General features: G+C 44.8%; 1 protein-coding gene across 1 annotated transcript in view; it reads left to right on the forward strand.

Annotated features, from left to right (window-relative positions):
* Nucleotides 1–1,372: 1,372 nt before the first annotated feature.
* The window catches only part of LPIN2 (lipin 2), a 56,405-nt gene continuing 38,457 nt past the window's right edge, over nt 1,373–19,320 (forward strand). The window contains exon 1 of the mRNA XM_081252129.1: nt 1,373–1,621. Within this exon, the coding sequence (XP_081108255.1) occupies nt 1,535–1,621 (87 nt within the window). The 5' untranslated portion in view covers nt 1,373–1,534. The remainder of the gene's footprint in view (nt 1,622–19,320) is intronic.

The following is a 19,320-nucleotide window of genomic DNA, read 5'->3' on the forward strand; positions in this document are numbered from 1 at the left end:
GCGGAGCGGCTGGGCCCGTGAGCCATGGCCGCTGGGCCTGCGCATCCGGAGCCTGTGCTCCGCAACGGGAGAGGCCACAACAGTGAGAGGCCCGCATACCGCAAAAAGAAAAAAAAAAAAAAAAAAAAAAAAAAGAATATATCATATTTAAATCAGTATATTCAAAGTATTTTCATTTCAACAAGTAACCTTATATATATATATAATTACGAAATTATTTCACGTTCTGCTTTCATTCTGTGTGTTTTATGCTCAGAGCACATTATCATTTGGCACTAGCCACATTGCACACGTAGCCATGTGGATAATGGCTATTTTTAACAGACAGCACAGTCCTAGACACTGGCTTGCAAAAAATAGTGTATTTTAATTTAAAAATTGACGTTTTGGGCTTCCCTGGTGGCGCAGTGGTTGAGAGTCCGCCTGCCGATGCAGGGGACACGGGTTCGTGCCCCGGTCTGGGAAGATCCCACGTGCCGCGGAGTGGCTGGGCCCGTGAGCCATGGCCGCTGAGCCTGCGATGCAGGGGACACGGGTTCGGGCCCCGGTCTGGGAAGATCCCACGTGCCGCGGAGCGGCTGGGCCCGTGAGCTATGGCCGCTGAGCCTGCGCTTCCGGAGCCTGTGCTCCGCAACGGGAGAGGCCAGAACAGTGAGAGGCCCGCGTAACGTAAAAAAAAAAAAAAAGAAGAAAATTGACGTTTTGTCTCTGTGTTAGTGTGTTTTAGGTTTTTAGAAAAATTCACTTGAAGTTTCTGTATGTTGACTTACTAACAGCTGGAAAGAAAATACCAGGATGTTTGAATTTTAGTGTTGTATTGTCATACTCTTGAAGTTAAATTGTTTGTTATTATGTAATGTTACTGTTACAACATTAATATAACTAATGCTATGTTAGCATACAGTAACAAATTGTTATTATAATTTGTTCATTATTTACAGTGCTGAGCAGGTTAGCTCCCATTCAGAATTGTGAAAATATGTTGGGTCATGGCAATATGACAAAGCAAAACATTTCAGTGATTTGAGTTCTATAAAGCCTATGTCACCTGGCTGTCTTTGGGAAGCTCACTGATGCTTAGAAAGTATATGTAAACTGTGTTCCCTTACATGATTAATTTATTGAAGATTACTTCTTCGTCTGTGTAGTTGTTTTGATTTCTAAAAAATGAGGATGTAATTGATTTAGGGAATCATTAACTCAATTCGCGTCCCGTGTGATGGAAGCACAGTGAGGCTCCTGTGCTTGGGCAGGACTTGGTACCTATCAGTGTAAACATGCAGCACAGCCCATCCCATGCCCCTGCTTATCTGCTTCAGAGGGACAGGGTTGAGGCTTTCAGCAAATCTTACTGGTAAAGTCATGCATGTATTGCTTTTTTTTTTTTTTTTTAAGAGCATTTCCTTTCCGTTTTAACCATATTACTGTGTCTGCAAACAGTTTGCCCAGCAGAACAGCTTTCTGTTTTGATAACTTAGAAGTGTGCCTTCATCTCTGAAAAAAAGACATATTGATGAACTAGTTCAGGTTTAAGATGTTTTCCTTGGAAGATGATAGTGAAGATGGGGAGGAGAAGGTTGCTGAAGGTGTTTACGGTGGAAGGGCCCCTGCTGGCATCTTGGTGAGTTACATCCACCAGCTCCCACCTCCCCACTTTCTCCGCCTGGGATATGCTGTGAGGAGGGGGCGGGAAGACCGCCGGGGAGGTCGGCTGATGCCTTTTCATTGGAAAACGTAGCGTCAGAATGAATTTTATTAACTTTTAAATGTTGTATTCAACAGAAATCTTTGGCTACCTGCTCTCCCTCCTTCACTCTACACCATCTTTCTACCCTTTTCTATTTATTATTTAACAATAACTTTCTGCCTAGAAAAAAATGAAGTTGCTGCTTTAAACTGAGAATTTTTTTGAAACTAGGTTTCCCAGGAAATGTATCTCGTTTCACATTCTCTTTGCATCTAAGTGTAGTAGTTGAGGAATAAAAACCATTGAAAAGGTTTATGGGTTTTTTTTCCCGTCTTTCAGATTTTTTGACTGCCTTCATCCAGTTCCCCATCCCCCAGCCTGCCTCTGGTGGCCCTAAATCTGATCTCTCTCTATGAGTTTGTTGGTTTGTTTTATGATTTTTGTTGTCCTAGCCAAATATTTGTGAAAACTAAACTAATATTTTGAAACTGGCATCCTATTCTGATATGTGATGGGAAGAGTAGCAGCAGTCTTTTTTCTCCTGTGGTGGCAAACAGAATTTCTCACCTTGAAATATGTGGGGGAAAATGCAGATTGTCTGAGTTTTTTAATCTAGAGTTTCCTCTCTTACGAGACATAAAATAAAATAGGTCACGTGAAAGTGTACGTTTTAGAAGTCTGCATTAAGGAAACAATCAGGTGAATTAAGGACAATATAATTTAACTTTACCTATGGAAGCCTTTTCTGTAAAAATGATTTGAAGCAAATACAACGAGGTGAACGTAGTTTTCAGAAAATGACGGGTGTACATTTTTATGAAAACAAGTGTAAAATGAACAAGACAAAAATTATACAGTGTCTAAAATCTGTGGCTCATAATCAGGTTGATTTTAGTTTTAAAGTTGTGCAAATTTTTGTCACCTTTAAAAATGTTACACATCTGTGTGCTTTTTGCTTTTGGACCTGTTGGCAAAAATGTACTCGCTGGGGATCTCGGGAACTGGGGGAACTAGACATCGTTTGACTGGGAATGGAAGTCAGGGGCTATGGAGAGATGTCATTTACTTTTGAAATTTCATTTTAATAGTACAGAGTATATGTATATACGGATTCCTGCACATTTGTTGTAAAGGTCAGAAGGGAGAATGGTGAACACAGCTGGCTATGAAATAGTTTAAAAATTCATTTAGTGAGTAGCACCAGCGCACACAAACCGCTCATCACAGGAAGAAGTTTGCTTCCTGCTGCTGGTGTCTTCTAGAGCGAGGGCAACGGGTGTTTGGGCTGCATTTTATGAATAGTACAGAGTATATGTATATACGGATTCCTGCACATTTGTTGTAAAGGTCAGAAGGGAGAATGGTGAACACAGCTGGCTATGAAATAGTTTAAAAATTCATTTAGTGAGTAGCACCAGCACACACAAACTGCTCATCACAGGAAGAAGTTTGCTTCCTGCTGCTGCTGTCTTCTAGAGCGAGGACAACGGGTGTTTGGGCTGCATTTTATGACATTTCTTTTTGTGTTAACATTAGAACAGTGAAGTTCCATGAGTCACCTCCCAGCTCCAAGAGAAACTTGGGTTTTCTGAATGGCTGGTGTTCAGGACACGGGATTTGCTATCTGCTTAATGAGCTGTGCTGGTTGTGTAGGAGACTTTGTAACCTGGGTGTGGGCGGTGAGGGGGAATCTCAGGGTCCAGGCCCTCAGTGACCTCGATGCTCCTTGCTGGTCGTATGCTGTTTGCGCACACCTCCTGTTGGAACGTGAAAGTCTCCATCATAAAGGAGATGATTTTATGTGTTTGGAATGTAAATGTAAAAATCTCATAATTTAAAAAACCATGAGGAAACTTCTGGGCTTTGTTAGAAATGGGGAATTTTTTTTTAAAATCGTATTTCTATAATTTTTAAACAAAAGAATATAATTCCTTTATTTGGCAAGGAAAAGGCCAAGTTATTTCATATTCAAATAACCTTGAAGTTAGAAAATAATCTGCTGGCCTTATTTTCCCCCACTTATTTTAAATTACTTTGCGTTTTTTGAATTAAGGCAGAATGTACTACAGGAGTTCTTAGCCAAAGTTGTAATCCTAAGAAATGCTCCTAGAATCGAGTCTTTCTGTGGGTTAGAGCTGGAAGGGGCCCTGGAGAGCATCTGGCTGTTCTTACTAGAGGTGAGAACCCCTGCACGGGGGTTAGGAGGACCTGTTCAGGCCGTCCTCGCTCCTCTGTGCTGTTTATCAAAGGGCCTGCTCGAGTCTAAAAGGCTCCCCTTTTTCAGAGAGAACTTTGTATGTTTATATTATTTACTGTGAGATACAGTAACATAAACAGAGGTGGAAGACAGCAAGTCACCCTGTAGGCGGGGCAAGTGCCTTATGCTGAGTTGGGTGCAGAAGTGGCTGCCCCCAGCTTGGTGCATCTGATATCACCCCCTGCTTCACGGAATCCTGGAACCACACTGGTGAAGGGGTCTAAAACTGAATGCTTTTCTCTAGGTGGACAGTGGTCACAACACTAATTAAGTATTTAGTTGCACAGAATTTCATTTCCTCACAGAAATGTGGTGATGTTACCAGTCAGGCAGTTTGGGGGAGCACATTCTCCAAGAATCTTCGTTTTTACAACTTGATTGCCTGTTAATACTGATATGATATCTCAGATGAGCTCAGGAATTTGGGGGAGGGTAGCTTAGAGGCTGTGGCCAGAAGTATGTACAGGCTGTTTGGAAGTTATTTATTATCCATTTTTGTATTTATGCTCCATCTGTTTTTAGGAGAGAGTTAGTGGTGGCCCACAGTTAAAGCACATGCTGCTCAGCATTGCTGTGTGGTGCGTGACTGAACCACCAGCTTAAAACAAAATTCTCTTCGTTCAGCAAATATTTATCGTGCCACACTGAATCCACTAGGTGCTCACAGATCTTTTTTTTTCTTTTTTTTAAAAATAAATTTATTTATTTCTTTTTGGCTGTGTTGGGTCTTCGTTGCTGTGTGCAGGCTTTCTCTAGCTGCGGCAAGCAGGGGCTACTCTTCCTTGAGCGGGCTTCTCATTGTGGTTGTTTCTCTTGTTGTGGAGCATGGGCTCTAGGCATGCATGCTTCAGTCGTTGTGGCACATGGGCTCAGTAGTTGTGGCTTGCAGGCTCTAGAGCACAGGCTCAGTAGTTCTGGCGCACGGGCTTAGTTGCTTCACGGCGCAGTGGGATCTTCCCAGACCAGGGCTTGAACCTGTGTCCCCTGCATTGGCAGGCAGATTCTTAACCATTGCGCCACCAAGGAAGCTCTCACAGATCTTTTTGTTTGCAGTTACTAATATGTCTGAATTATTTGCTGCTCTGAGTTTGTGAGTAGCACAGCTGGACAGATTTCCACCAGATGGCCCTGTGACGAGCACGTCATTTAGTTTGCCTGGATGCTCGGTCTTGGGAGCCCGGCCGTTGGCCCCGTGGACCTGGGTGAGCCCAGGACTGCAGGTCTGGTCCGGGGCCGCTTTGTGCGTAGGATTGGAATTCCATCCCGTGTCTCTAGCTGTCTCGACCAGGTGTTGGTGCAGTCTAGAGGGATTGGACACAACTCCCTGAAAGGATCTGAATAAAATCGTTAACCTCGGGACTTCTCTGGTGGCGCAGTGGTTAAGAATCCGCCTGCCATTGCAGGGGAGACAGGTTCGAGCCCTCGCCCTAGAAGATCCCACATGCTGAGGAGCAAGTAAGCCCGTGCGCCACAACTACTCAACCTGTGCGCCTAGAGCCCGTGCTCCGCAACAAGAGAAGCCACCACAATGAGAAGCCTGAGCACCACAATGAAGAGTAGCCCCTGCCGGCTGCAACTAGAGAAAGCCCGCGCACGGCAGTGAAGACCCAATGCAGCCAAAAATAAAATAAACAAATAAATAAATTTATATATTAAAAAACCCAGTTAACCTCTCTTAGCAAAACTCTTATTGTTATATATAATTTGTGTTTTATGTTCATATCTTAGGTATTAAATATTCAAAACCAACCCAGTTCTTCTGAAGAAAAGATTAGACACCATTTCTAGAATCATTCTTGCATAGGTACTGTACATTGTCTCATTGAAAGTAGGGAAAATGTTTATTTGATACTTCTGCTGTTTTGCTGCTTGTTCTAAAAAATATATATATCTTTTGTATTTGTCTCTTCTTTGAAGCCTGTTGCATAACCTAGAATCATCTTTGCTTAATTTAAGACATGTAGGAAGGGTATTTTTCAATGGGTGGAAATAACAATATGCTGATCTTATTTTGTTGGATATCGTTTCAACTCTGCGATGAAATCATCTCAGAACTGTGTGTGCCCTTGGTGTAGCATCTTGGCCTCAGCCCGGATCTGTGTGGAAAAGACCTTTGTCAGAAATGTGCCTGAAGCCGGTTCCGGGAAGGCTGGAGGGGAGCTATGTTATCTCTAGAGTGTCAGTCACTTGCTGAGATGCGGCTGAACTCCACTTGACCTGCGCGTAGAGAGGCTCCATTCAGTCAGGTCAGGGGGCAGTAGCTGAGATTGTAAAAGCCTTTGGTCATCTTTGTTTTACGTTCTAACAAAGCATGAAGTCGTTAACCGTAACCATAATAGACAGACACTGAGTCAGAACATTGCAATTACGTTGGAAACGTCATTCCTTCGAGGGAAGCGGGCAGGACAGGCACACCCCTGGGTTCTGTCCCTCCCTGAACGCTGACCCACTTGCCTGCGGTCATCAGACACAGCTTGACAAGCTGCCATTTGGGGTCACTTGTCCCTGTCACTTGGGGTGGTCTGGCCATCGGGATTCCTCAGGCCTCCTCGGTGATTCCTGAGTTGGACGGTCACCAGAACCCCTGCTGAGCTTTAAGTGTAAAATATAGATTTCCCAGACAGACAGAGTCAGAATTGAGGAGGCAGTGGAGCCCGGGAATTGTTTTGTCTTTAAAACTGCAGACTTTGTTCAGATTTTTCCTGCTAAAGGTCTTTTCTGTTTGAGGATCCAGCCTGGATTTGCGTTTAGTTGGTCACGTCTGTCATCTTCCAGTCACTGACCGCCCTCAGTCTTCCCTTTTGTGACATTAACTGCTGAGGTGAGTGCTGGTCAGTTACTCTGTGGAGCTCCCCTCAGCTGGAGTTTGTCTGTGGCGTCTCCTCATCAGATGGAGGTGGTGTGTTTGTGGCAGGAACAGCACAGCGGTGATGTGCTCTTGTCCGTGAATCATGAGGGGTCCCTGGTGTTGGTTCTCTTGTTACTGTGGAGTTTCCCTACTTAACATTAAGGCGGCGTCTGCCAGATTTCTCTCCTGTGAAGTTACTTTTTCCTTTGGTAATGAATTTATATCTTGGGGAAGATACTTTGAGAATATACAAATACCTTGTTTCTCTTCCAACTTTCATCCTCTGTTTTTAGCATCCTGTGTCTGCCCCAGGTACTGTAGGGTCCTGAGAGTGGTCTTTATCTCCCTCATCCTTTATTCATTGGAATTCGTCTTTAAGAGAAATCTGTCCCTTCTCTCTACTTACTTTTTGATTTATATCACTGTGGCCTCAAGAATATTCTGTAGGTTATAATCTTTCATTATTTTGTTGCTCAGGTTGTTCTGGACACTCTTTCACATTGGCTTCTGTGTTCCTTTAAAATGCCCCTAATCCTTTGATTTTGAGCACAGGATTCCTACTTTCTGGCACCATGAGATGTCCCAGCCCTGGGACCTTTTACTGGAGGATGGTATTTATTTGTTTATTTTTAAAATTTTTTTGGCCATGCCATGTGGCATGCGAGATCTTAGTTCCCCGACCAGGGACCGAACCCAGGCCCCCTACAGTGAGTGGAAGCACGGAGTCTTAACCACTGGACCGCCAGGGAAGTCCCTGGAGGATAGTATTTAGAAACTAGGATCTGGGCTCTAGGTGTGCATGCTGCTTCTAGTGTCCTTGATTCTCGATCGTGGCAGAGGGAGTAGGGATATTAAACACGTGTTCTAGCCCAGGTGTAAGCACGTCTGTACTTGTCCATCCGTTCATGGAGACTTCTGATGCCTGTCCAACACCACGGGGTTCATGTTAGCCTTCCTTCTAGGAAATTGTATTTTTAGAAGCTTCCCAGGTGTTGGGATTACTCAGACTTGGGGATACGTATCTGGACCCAAAGGCTCTTGTGGCTTTGAGTACTCACTACTGATGGACGGTCTCCTTCTCGGTGAGTCATCATTTTCCATTCTGGCTTAGTCGTCACTTCTTCTGACACTGAAAAGATTTATTTATTTGTTTATTTTTAAATTTTTATTTATTTTTATATTTGGCTGTTTTGGGTCTTCGTTGCTGTGCGCAGATTTTCTCTGGTTGCGTCCAGCGGGGGCTACTCTTTGTTGCGGTGCGCAGGCTTCTCGTTGCGGTGGCTTCTCTTGTTGTGGAGCACGGGCTGTAGGCGCGTGGCTTCAGTAGTTGAAGCACACGTGCTCAGTAGTTGTGGCTCTCGGGCTCTAGAGTGCAGGCTCAGTAGTTGTGGCACATCCACGGCATGTGGAATCTTCCTGGAACAGGGCTTTTTTTTGCGGTAGGGCCTCTCACTGCTGCGGCCCCTCCCGTTACGGAGCACAGGCTCCGGACGCGCAGGCTCAGCGGCCATGCTCACGGGCCCAGCCGCTCCGCGGCATGTGGGATCTTCCTGGACCAGGGCACGAACCCGTGTCCGGCAGACTCTCAACCACTGCGCCACCAGGGAAGCCCTGGCAGGCAGATTCTTAACCGCTGTGCCACCAGGGAAGTCCTGAAAAGAATTTTTATGTCACTCTTAGCCCTGTAACTAAGGGGTCTCAGCCTCCTAGGAGTAAAAGTCCCCAGGTCTTTGTAGTGGAGTAGAAACCCATCCGGTTTCATGGCTAGCATTCTAACAAAACTTTTTCAGAGAAACTGAGCACACCTGAGGGAATGTCTAGTGGTCTGAATGCAGAGGAAGGCCGTGTGTATATTAATAAACACACAGTCCATGCAAACAAGTGACACACCAGTTGTCCTAAATTTCACTAAAACCAAATTTATCTTAATCCTTGCTTTTCTTTTTGATAAGGCAGTATGGATTTTTTTTTCCTAAAGTGTAGCTTGCTTTCTAAAGCAGGTATTTTCTCTTATCAGACATTAAGAGGATAAACCCTTCAGCCTTGGTTGTTGAGGTTGTTTGGTTTGTGAACTTTAGGCCTCCATGTGCTTGTTAGGTTAGCAGCTGTGGAGTTAGTTAAAGTAGTTGCAGTGAGTGGCCTTCAGATCCTACTGGATCGTTCATCTGGCTTGTTTCTACCTGAACTTAACCAGGTACCATGTGATGCAAGTGGAGAGCCTTTCAACCCAGGGAATTAGCACATTGGGACAAGTTGAAAATTTGAACTTAATTTATCTGTGATATTAACTAAGGTTCTTTGAGGACATGAGAGGGAGATGGATTAAGTTTAACATGTCTTTCTGTAGACCTGCAAACTCCAAGAATATGTCCATTTGTTCCCATCTCACAGCTGTAATTTCAATTGCAAAAGAGTCCTGATGTCAATTCCTGACTTCTAGGTCAGTGATTAAATGGAAAGAACTTCAAATAAAGTCATATGTTTCAAAGGAAAGTGTATGCTACCAATGTCTGGACTAAAGTGATAGTTATCACTGAAAATACTACATATGGTTTATATAGAAACTTGCTAAGATTTTGTGCCTTTCATGTGTGAAAGTGAGCCAATCAGATTTCCTGTTTTATTTTCAGTTGCTTATAGTTATCAGTGATCACCACCAAAATAGGTTAGCCACAAGTTCTTATCCAAGAAAGTTTAGGATGAGAACATGTTCCTTAAAACATACATTTATGACCATAATGTAATCACATCTTGAAGGCTACTCCTAATGAAAAGCTTTAACATTTTTCATGTGTGGTAGCATGCAGCAGAATCGTGGCCTTCTAAAAGCACTTATGAAATTCTCCCTCATTCGTAGCCCTGAAAATTACAAAAACTTGTTATTGGTGTGTTTAGGAGCTTGTGGCCCCAGGATACAGAAAGAGCCTGGGCGTTTGAGGCAGACATATCTGAGCTTTTGTTTGTGCTTGTCACTGTGTAACCGTCTGCCTCCTGGTATGTTGCCTGTTTTCTCTGAGCCCCAGTTTTCTTGCTTGTTCAATGCATCTAAGCTAACATTACCTCACCTAACCGGGAGGATTCAGTGAGATGAGGTGTGTACAATGGTGTTTACCCCATCACTGCCCCACAGAAGAGTACTGAATTGTAGCTTAGGTTACCTGTGGTTTCTCAAGGCTGCACATAGTTTCAAATGTTAGGACGTGAGTAAATGAAGAGTGTGAATTGTCACCAGTATAAGTGGACCTATTTTCAGAAACTCGTATATATGAAAATCCAAGCTCATAAAACAGTTAAATTATTACCATTTTGTACAGTGATTTAAGGAGGGATTTATCTTCATAGCAAACTCCTCTGCGTGCACTGAAGACATCTTTAAAACAATACTACTAAGTATTTACCCAAATGAAGTGAAATTATGTTCACACCAAAGCCTGTACACAGGTATTTTTAGTAGCTTCATTTGTAGTCTCCCCAAACTGGAAACAACCCAGGTGTCTATCAACTGGTGGATGGATAAACAAACTTTGGGACATCCATACAGTGGGATACTACTTAACAACACCAAGGAACAAATTGCTGGTACCTGCAAGAATATTGGTTAATCTCAAATGCATGGTGCTAAGTGAAAGAAGCCATATTCCAAAGGGTACGTACTCTGGCTCCATTGATAAGGCATTCTGGAAAAGGCAAGACTATTGGGACAGAGAACAGGTCAGTGGTTGGCTTGGGGTGAGGAAAAAGGATAGACTACAAAAGGGCATAGGGGCATTTGGGGCGGCAGTCTAGTTCTGTGTCTTGATTATCTTGATTATGGTGATTGTTACGTGGTTGCATGGTTAAAACTATGAAAGGGTTAATTTTACTCCATGTAAAATACACCTCATTTTAAAAAATCTGTCTTGAATAGTTCAAGGTACAGCTATTTGAAATCTTAAAATTGCATTTCGTAGCAGAGTTGGCCTGAACATTGAGCTAGTTTTTATGTGCTGATAGGTATAACCATCACACAAAGGTTGACTAATGTCTTTCATGATTAATTATAAACAGGGTCTTAAACTCAGTACAATTTCTTAATGATTTTACTTCCACGTTTCTCTCTAGTCTCTGGTGAGGTTAAACGTTCCCTGTAACATTCTGATCTGTCACCTCAGGTACAGGTAGATTAGAACTGGGCATATTTTACACCATGACAAGAAGAGATAAGAACTAAATTGCCAAAAGCCTCGTTACTCTGCAGTTTGGGAACTGAAGGGAAAAGCAGTGAAGAGTAATGCAGGGATGAGAACCATTGAGTCTCGTAGAGCTGACTCCGGGTTTGGAGCAGATTTGGTCATGGGAGTGATGTGAGGATTGAGGAAAGCCCTTGGGGCCGCCTCCTCGTGTGCTGCTTGCCACACATTTTATTATGTGTAGTGACATCTAAAGGTAGGCGTCAGATTGAGCATTTAGCTCCCCTTGCTCTGTTACAATTCTGTTGAAGAAAATGAATGTCCAGGTACATTGCTGAGCTTTAGGAAAATGAAACTATTGTGACCAGCCATTTACTGTGAAGGCTGTGCCTTGTGGTGTTGGACGTTTTCCTGTAAGTAGACTGGCTGGTAGAAAACGATGACCTAAGTGTGTCCTGTGTCATCTGTTTTTCGTGACCGTCTTGCCCCGGCCCCTGACTTCCCCGCAGGCCCGGGCTCATCCACCACAGCCGCTGCGGGCTGCTCGGTGCCCTGCGCAGCAACCTGCACGGATGTCCTTTGTTCTCACAGGGATATTTTTAGATTTACCCATTGGAGGCTGGTGTCATTCTTAACTGTCACCCACGTAGACTAGATTTATGCAGGGGTTTTTTGTGAGATTTTCAGGAGCATCTGGAGAAAAGCATTAAGTTCTGAATATCTGAGCATTGATTTCGGAACGTCGGGTTGGCCTCCACTGTTGGCATTTAAAAAAAATAGATACGTATGTTACATACATATACATTTAAAAATACATACACACAGTCTCTTCACCTGCCTCTGATTTCCCTCGTTAGGTTACAGTGCAGCACATAGTGTGTGTTCCTCCTTCTTGCTGTTCTGTTCACCAGACCTCGCGTTCATCGCTCCATCCATTCCTTGATCCAAAAATGCTCCTTAAGGACTTCCTCCTGCAAGGCACCGTGCCAGGCTCTGGGGCGACGGTGAAGCGGCGACACTTCTCCTTCCTTGGTCAGAACCGAGGGTCCGGAGGTGGGATGGACAGTGACCACGTGGGCCATGCTGTGCGGGGAGGGCGGGCGCCCTGGGCCCACCCAGCCCTGCGCCGCCTCCTGCTTTCTTCCTGACCGTCCTTGCCCATCTCTTTCTGACCTTCTTTTCCATTGTGCTCTGGGTGTTCACAGTCTATTGTGGACAGGCTTTATTTGTTCCCATCTCCTTCTCATCCAGGAAGCCTGAAACATCCTTGCTCCTCGAATAAAATATTAGATCGACAGCCAAAGTAGTTGATGGATGGAGAAGAAAACTGGTGTTGGATTTTGAAGGGTTGTCTTGAAAGTTATTGGACGGAGGACTGTGGTGGAGGGCGGGGAATTGATGGTTTTTGAAGATGAAATAGGTGACACTTAGGTTCTTCCTTTAGTTGTATCTGTCGAAAAGCTGGAGCAAATAGTTGATAAAACTTAGGCCTCCCCTCAGGAAAGAACATATATTGCTGTGGTGGCAAAGTGTCTTCCCTGTGTTGAACATTACTCAGCCCGAGATAATCGTTCATCTGCTTTGTAAATAGTGTGGTGAGCTCATAGAGAAGTGAGCAGATGTCCAGATGCCAGCTCAGGAAGAGCTCCAGAACTCCCGTCTTCCCAGCACCCAAGGCTTTAAGCCTTTGCAGAGTCCTTTTTACAAGAGTGATTTTGGAAGCAGCGAGAATAGGCATGGAACTTTATCAGAGGGGCTCTTTCACATGGAGCTCTGCTTCCCTAATCTGGCTCATCTTCATAATCAATTGTTAAACTTTTTTTTTTTTTTTGCTGTACGCGGTCCTCTCACTGTTGTGGCCTCCCCCGTTGCGGAGCACAGGCTCCGGACGCGCAGGCTCAGCGGCCATGGCTCACGGGCCCAGCCGCTGCACGGCATGTGGGATCTTCCCGGACTAGGGCACGAACCAGTGTCCCCTGCATCGGCAGGCGGACTCTCAACCACTGCGCCACCAGGGAAGCCCTAAACTTTTTTAAAATTCAAGAAAATTTGCGTTTTTAAAAACTCTTCAGGATGATTTTCATGTACGAAAAATTTTGAACCAGTATAGTAAGTAAACTTCTTGAAGTTCCACCTTACTGGGAAGTTCCCCACCACATCTGCCCTTCTTGCTTCCCTAAGTTGATTTCTTCACTCATTTAAACAGTATTTGCTGCATCCCAGCTAGGTGCCAGATGTGTTTGTAGCTCCGCCTAGCACTTGTGGCTTGATCCTGACCGTGCTCCCCCTCCCCTCACATCCGCCCTGGGCCAGTCACAGGTCCCGCTGCCTCAGTCCCCTCTGTGCCTCTTCTGCTCTTGCAGCTGTGCTGTGTCTTGCTGGAATTGGTTGTAAGAGCTTCCGAGGTGGTCTCTGCCTCTAGCCTCCTCTTCCCCAGTTCGTCCTCCCCACCCCCTTGCCGATTGTGCCACTGCCTGCTCCGGGCTGGTTGCCCTGATGCCCTGAGGGTGAGTCCAAGGCCTTGCATCATCTCACCCTTGCCTCAGGCTCCACACACCCTCCCCAGTCCCTGTCCTCCAGGAACCTCCTTTGTTTGGCCTGATAAACCCTGCCATTTTCGCCCCTAGAACAAATGTAAACATGTTCTGCTTCCTGAAGCCTTTCTTGACTCTCCCATGCAGGTTTTTTTCTCCCTTTGTCTAGTCTTCCTAGGTCACCAAAATAGCGTGATCACAAGGTATTATGTAAATTAAGACAGTATTTATGCCTCTTTCTCTTGTTAGACCCAGGACTTCTGAGGGAAAGAGGGCAGAGTTTTATATCGTAGGGACTTAACTGTGGTGCCTGGCAAGAAGCAGGTACTCAGTTTTGCTTGACTCTTATGCAAATCGTCCAAGACACAGCCTGGGATGATGGCTGTTTTGACAGGTGGATTACACATCCTCTGTTGTGTTTTCCTTGAAGGAGTCGCACAGTCCTGCGTGATTGTTTCTAAATTCAGTCAGCAGTATTCCTTTGAGGGGCCTTTCCTGCATAAGGCTTTCACAGCCCTCCTTTTCCATCCCGACAGGAAGGCCATATGGAGAACTCGGTGTGTGCAGGCAGTTTGCCGGGGGACCCTGGGTGTTGGTCTGTGGACTCGCGCACGGGGCCTTGTGGTCTGGGGATGGCGGAGCCCCCTGCTCTGCGGGGCCCTGACCCCATGCTCTGGACAGGACACTGGGGTCAGTGCATGTGGGTTCACGGCCAGCGGCGTTTCTCATGGACCTGGGGCTCCAGAAGGTCTGAGGGGCTCACGGACCGTCTGTCTGTGGGGCCCTGAGCCTGAGGGCCTCTCCTTGTTGGGGGCGAGGGACATTTTTGGTGCTGCTACTTCCTGTTCTGATTTTATAAAGCAAGAATTAAAGGCAGCTACTATAAAATAAGAAAAATTAAACACATTGGCATTCTGCTCTGATGGCCAAAGAGACAAAACAAAACGGAGAGGTGTTGCCTGTCCCCAGGGCGTCTCCTGGGCCGTGGGAGTTGTCTTGACTGAGTTAAGCCCCCGGGGGACAGGCAAGTCCCCTGGGCCCCTGCCCTCCCGGGGTGCAGCCTGGAGAAGCACCTTCCGGGGAAGTGACTGCAGATCTCTCCCCGGGTGGGGGTGTGTGGGGGGGGAGGCAGGCATGTGAAAGGAGACTCCCTTTGAAGGTCAAGTGAGGTATGTTTGAGAAAGTTTTTGAAAGATAAGTGCTACTCAAATGCAGAATGTAAGCTTGGTTGCCTGGAGCATGGGTGGGAGCCAGATGGTGCGAGGTCACGGTGTGCTAGTGTTTGTTTCCTGAAGTTTCTAGAAGGTTCTGTTCCCTCGTAGCACATTCGTCACGTCTGTGAGCAGACAGTTGGAATGTTGAGGTCAAGTTCTTTGATAAAAGCTGTTCTTCTCTGTCCCTCGTGATCTCTCAGGACGTCCACTTGGCGGGGGTCCAGCAGCGGGCTGGTGGCCAACCCTGCAGGGAGGCAGGAGGGTGGTTGTGGCTTTTTTAGACCCTGTAATCACTTCACATTTGTGTGGCCAGGTGGCATTATGTGAAAATAATGCTCCTGTTGCTGAAAGCAGCAAGATATCGGGGGACTTCGTCAAGGCTTTTATCATCATTGCTTAGAACATTTCTGTCACTTAGAGATGCAGTTAAGGACATAGGCTCCAGTATCAGGCCTGAGTTTGAATATTGGCTTTACCACTAAGTGCAGCGACCTTGGACAATTCTGAGCCTCCCTTCCCTCCTGTAAATGGGATTTTTTTTTTTTTTTTTGGCGTTACGTGGGCCTCTCACTGTTGTGGCCTCTCCCATTGAGGAGCACAGGCTCCGGATGCGCAGGCTCAGCGGCCATGGCTCACAGGCCCAGCCACTCCGCGGCATGTGGGATCTTCCCGGACCGGGGCATGAACCCGTGTCCCCTGCATCGGCAGGCGGACTCTCAACCACTGCGCCACCAGGGAAGCCCTGTAAATGGGAATATTGATACCAAAGTTCCTGGGTGGTTCTGAAGATTACATGAGATGATGTACAGGTTAACACAGCACTTGACATGTGATGGACGTGTAACAGCTGTAGTTGTGTTTGTTAGTGGTAGTAACTAGTAGTACCAGCTAACTAGTAGTACCCAGCATTAAGAAGGTAAACTTAAAACTTACGAAACAGACTTTGATTATATATAAGCGTGGTTAACAATGTATCCATTTTTGTATTGATAACAATTTAGAAATTTAATATTTTAATACTTAACAATTTAATATTTTAGTAGCTACCTATGTCTCTGTGGTTACTCTTCCCTAATAAAAGTGATTTTTGATTGAACATATCACCTTTAAATAGTTTGGGGGCAGTTTTTATCGGAGGGGGGTTTGTATTTGAACCCACTTACTGATGCATTCCATTTACAAATCTCTACTGCATAACCTGATGATTGACTTTAGTTTCTCTGATGCTCAGGAAAAGCTGCTAAGCAAATCTTTAAACCTTTGGTAAATAATTGAATCTTGAAAGCTGCCCATCTATTCCAGATACTAGTGTATGTTTACTTTAAAATGTTTGACAAGAAAAGTCTGATAGTGGGCACCACTGAATTTCATGCATGAACGACTGTTTGGTCTATTGAATTTTGTGTGTGAAGGGCCATTTGGCCTCTATTAAGTATTTTAGTCGGTTACTGTCTACTGATTCTTTCCGTTGTCAGTTTAGTGATCTGTAAGTGCCTCCCTGTCTTGGGAGCTCCCAACATGTTAGCCGGCTCGTGTGCATTGTGTTCTCAGCATGTGGCTTACATGCTGATGCCCCAGACACACACTGTGCACTGAGTGGATTGGGCATTGGTCAGGCCTGTCTGTGCCATAGTGTCTAGTTTGGGATCTTCCATTTAAAAGAGGTCAGTTCTCTAGTTTGTCATAAAAGTGAAAGTAAACCCAGTCATTTCAGCTATTTTAAGGACTAAGAACGCTTAGCTCAGAATAGATGACACCCAGTTGGGCTGTACAGTAAACTCTTTGGTGTGTGGTGGTGTCCTTTAGAAGAAGGTGGTGCATATGCAGTGGGATTTCTAGTGGACATAGTAACCAGGGCTGTCTGTCTGGTATTGGGATAAGCCTCCTCATGAAAGGGGTGAGTCCCTGTCTACTGGAAGTACCCCAGAATTGAAAAGCGATATAGCATATGATGCTTAAGAAGATACTTGTCTTCGGCAGCTCAGGCTGCTATAACAAAATACCACAGACTGGGTGGTTTAAACAACAAGGATTTATTTCTCACGGTTTTGGAGGCGGGGAAGACCAAGATCAAGGTACTGGCCAATTCAGTTCCCAGTGAGGGCCCCCTCTCCCTGGCTTGCAGACAGCCGCCTTCTCACTGTGTCCCCACGTGGTGAGGACCATGCTCTTGTCTCCCCCTCTCTTTATTTTTTTTCTTTTTTTGGCGGTACGCGGGCCTCTCACTGTTGTGGCCTCTCCCGTTGCGGAGCACAGGCTCCGGATGTGCAGGCTCACCGGCCATGGCTCACGGGCCCAGCCGCTGCACGGCATGTGGGATCCTCCCGGACCGGGGCATGAACCCGTGTCCCCTGCATCGGCAGGCGGACTCTCAACCACTGCGCCACCAGAGAAGCCCCTCCCTCTCTCTTTATGAAGGGCATCATCTCATCATGTGGCCCCACCCTCATAATCTTGTCTAAGCCTAACTACCTCCCAAACCTCCCACCTCCAAATACTGTCACACTGGCGGTTAGGGCTTCAACATAGGAATTGCGGGGGGTGGGGTGCACACTCAGTCCATAACAATACTTAACCTTTCCAAGCCTCAGTTTCATTATCTTAAACGTATACCTGTAACCACCTATAAAGTGGTCCTGAGATGATAATGCATGTATAAGCTTGAGAATTTGGTACATAGTGAGGTCTCAAAAAATTGTGATGATTGTAACTTTACCGTATTTCAGAGATGTGATAAAAGCGTTTTTGGTATTTGTTGAAAGACAGGACTGGATAAATTGTTCCAGTTCTGAGAATCAGTAAGTGCATTTTAATATGTTCCTTTGTGCCTTTGAGCCTGGGGACAGCGATGCGGCTCTGTGGGCATCCTTCAGGCACATGTCGCTCCTTCTGTGTGTGCATCTTTATGTTAGCTGCTGTCTTTGTCTTGTCTCTGGATTTTCATGTGTCTTCTGTCACTCTGTTCTTGAATTCATTTCCCCCTCTTTTTTTTTCTTCATCATTCACTCATCATAAAACGTGATGAATAGTTTACGATGTATATTATTTTGCTGTATTTTTAAATCTTTATTTCAAAAGCCAGTGTCTTTAGTGGGGGTGTCCCCCACATATGAGTGGGTTACTTCATCCTCTGTCTTTTCTGCCCCTGTTCAGAGTCCCGCTTCCCTAGGTGTTGACGGGGACAGACTGGTGTCAGGGGCCTGACTTTTTTCTCACTGGGCTCTATCGTGGCTCCTGCTGGGCTGGGCGTGTAGAAGTAAAGAGTTAGGTGCAAGATTTGGCTTAAAGAGGAAGCTGTTTACCCAGCTCTTTCCCCAGCCTGGATGGGGTGGCCCTCGTCCCCCCTGTGGAGGCACCAGGCCTCCCTTTACTTTGTTTTCCCAGCCTTCGTGATATGAACAGCGTTGTTTTATATCTGCTGAGAGAAAACCAGTGATTTGACAGCCTGTGTTTTTCATTTACACAATAGACTTCCTTGTATACTGGCGTCTCCTTTGACCATGGTAATTCAAATCATCTCGAATAGGTGTAGTTACACTCAATTATGGATTCTGTTCTCTAGTTGATGTAAGCTTATGACACATTTAGTTTATAAGACTGTTGTTTATGGCTGAATGTAGATTCTTAAGTTACCATTTTTCAGTTTCTTTTAAGAAAAGGCCTATATAATTTGTTAGGAATTTTTTTTTAGATTTGTAACAAAACTCATTTTAAAATTGCTGCCATCATCAGTCAAGCATAATACAAAGATTGACTACGTGGGTGCTGTTTGCCATGGCAGGCAAAAAGGGTGTTGTGAACACATGTTACTTACAGAATATGAAAATTCTGATGGACTGTTCTAGGTTGCTGAAAAATACTAAAAGAGAGTAAAAGATGAACTACTTAGCACTAAATTTCATTTCACTTCTGTTTTTGGAGACATTCTTAACATATAAAAATTGTACACCGTGACCCCAAAAATAAGGAACAAAAAGATGTTTATTCCCTTTTCCTCTAAGTTAGTTGTAGTGCTCTTTTATAAAACAAAATTTAATTTTCTGCATCATTAGCCATTAGGTAAATGCAAATTAAAACCAGTATCACTACATACCTGTCATCATGGCTATAATAAAAAATAGTGACAATGCCAAGTGCTGGCAGGGATGCAGAGGCACTATATCTCAGACATTGTTGGTCGGAGTGGAGAATGGTACAGCAACTCTGGCGGCAGTGTCTTTAAAAACTAAGCATGTGATTCCCATTCAGCCCAGCAGTCACATTCCTGGGCATTTTACCCTAGTCAGCTGAAAACTTATTTTCACACAAAAACCTGTACATGAATGCTTATAGCAGTTTTCTTTGTGATAGCCAAAAAATCTGAAATAGCTCAACTGTTCCTCACAAGTGAATGGTTAAACTATGGTATATCCACACCATGAAATACTAGGCATCAATAAAGGCAAACAAACTGTTGATACATGCACCTGGATGAATCTCCATAGAAATATGAGTGGGAAAAGGCAGTCCCAATAGGTTGGATACTGTGTGATTCCATTTATATAACTTCCTTAAAAATGGCAAAAATCTCAGAAATGAAGAACAGATTAGTGGTTGCCGGGGATTAAGGGG

This window comes from Mesoplodon bidens, assembly GCF_964165515.1.
Source record: "Mesoplodon bidens genome assembly, chromosome: 13".
Lineage (NCBI taxonomy): Eukaryota > Metazoa > Chordata > Mammalia > Artiodactyla > Ziphiidae > Mesoplodon > Mesoplodon bidens.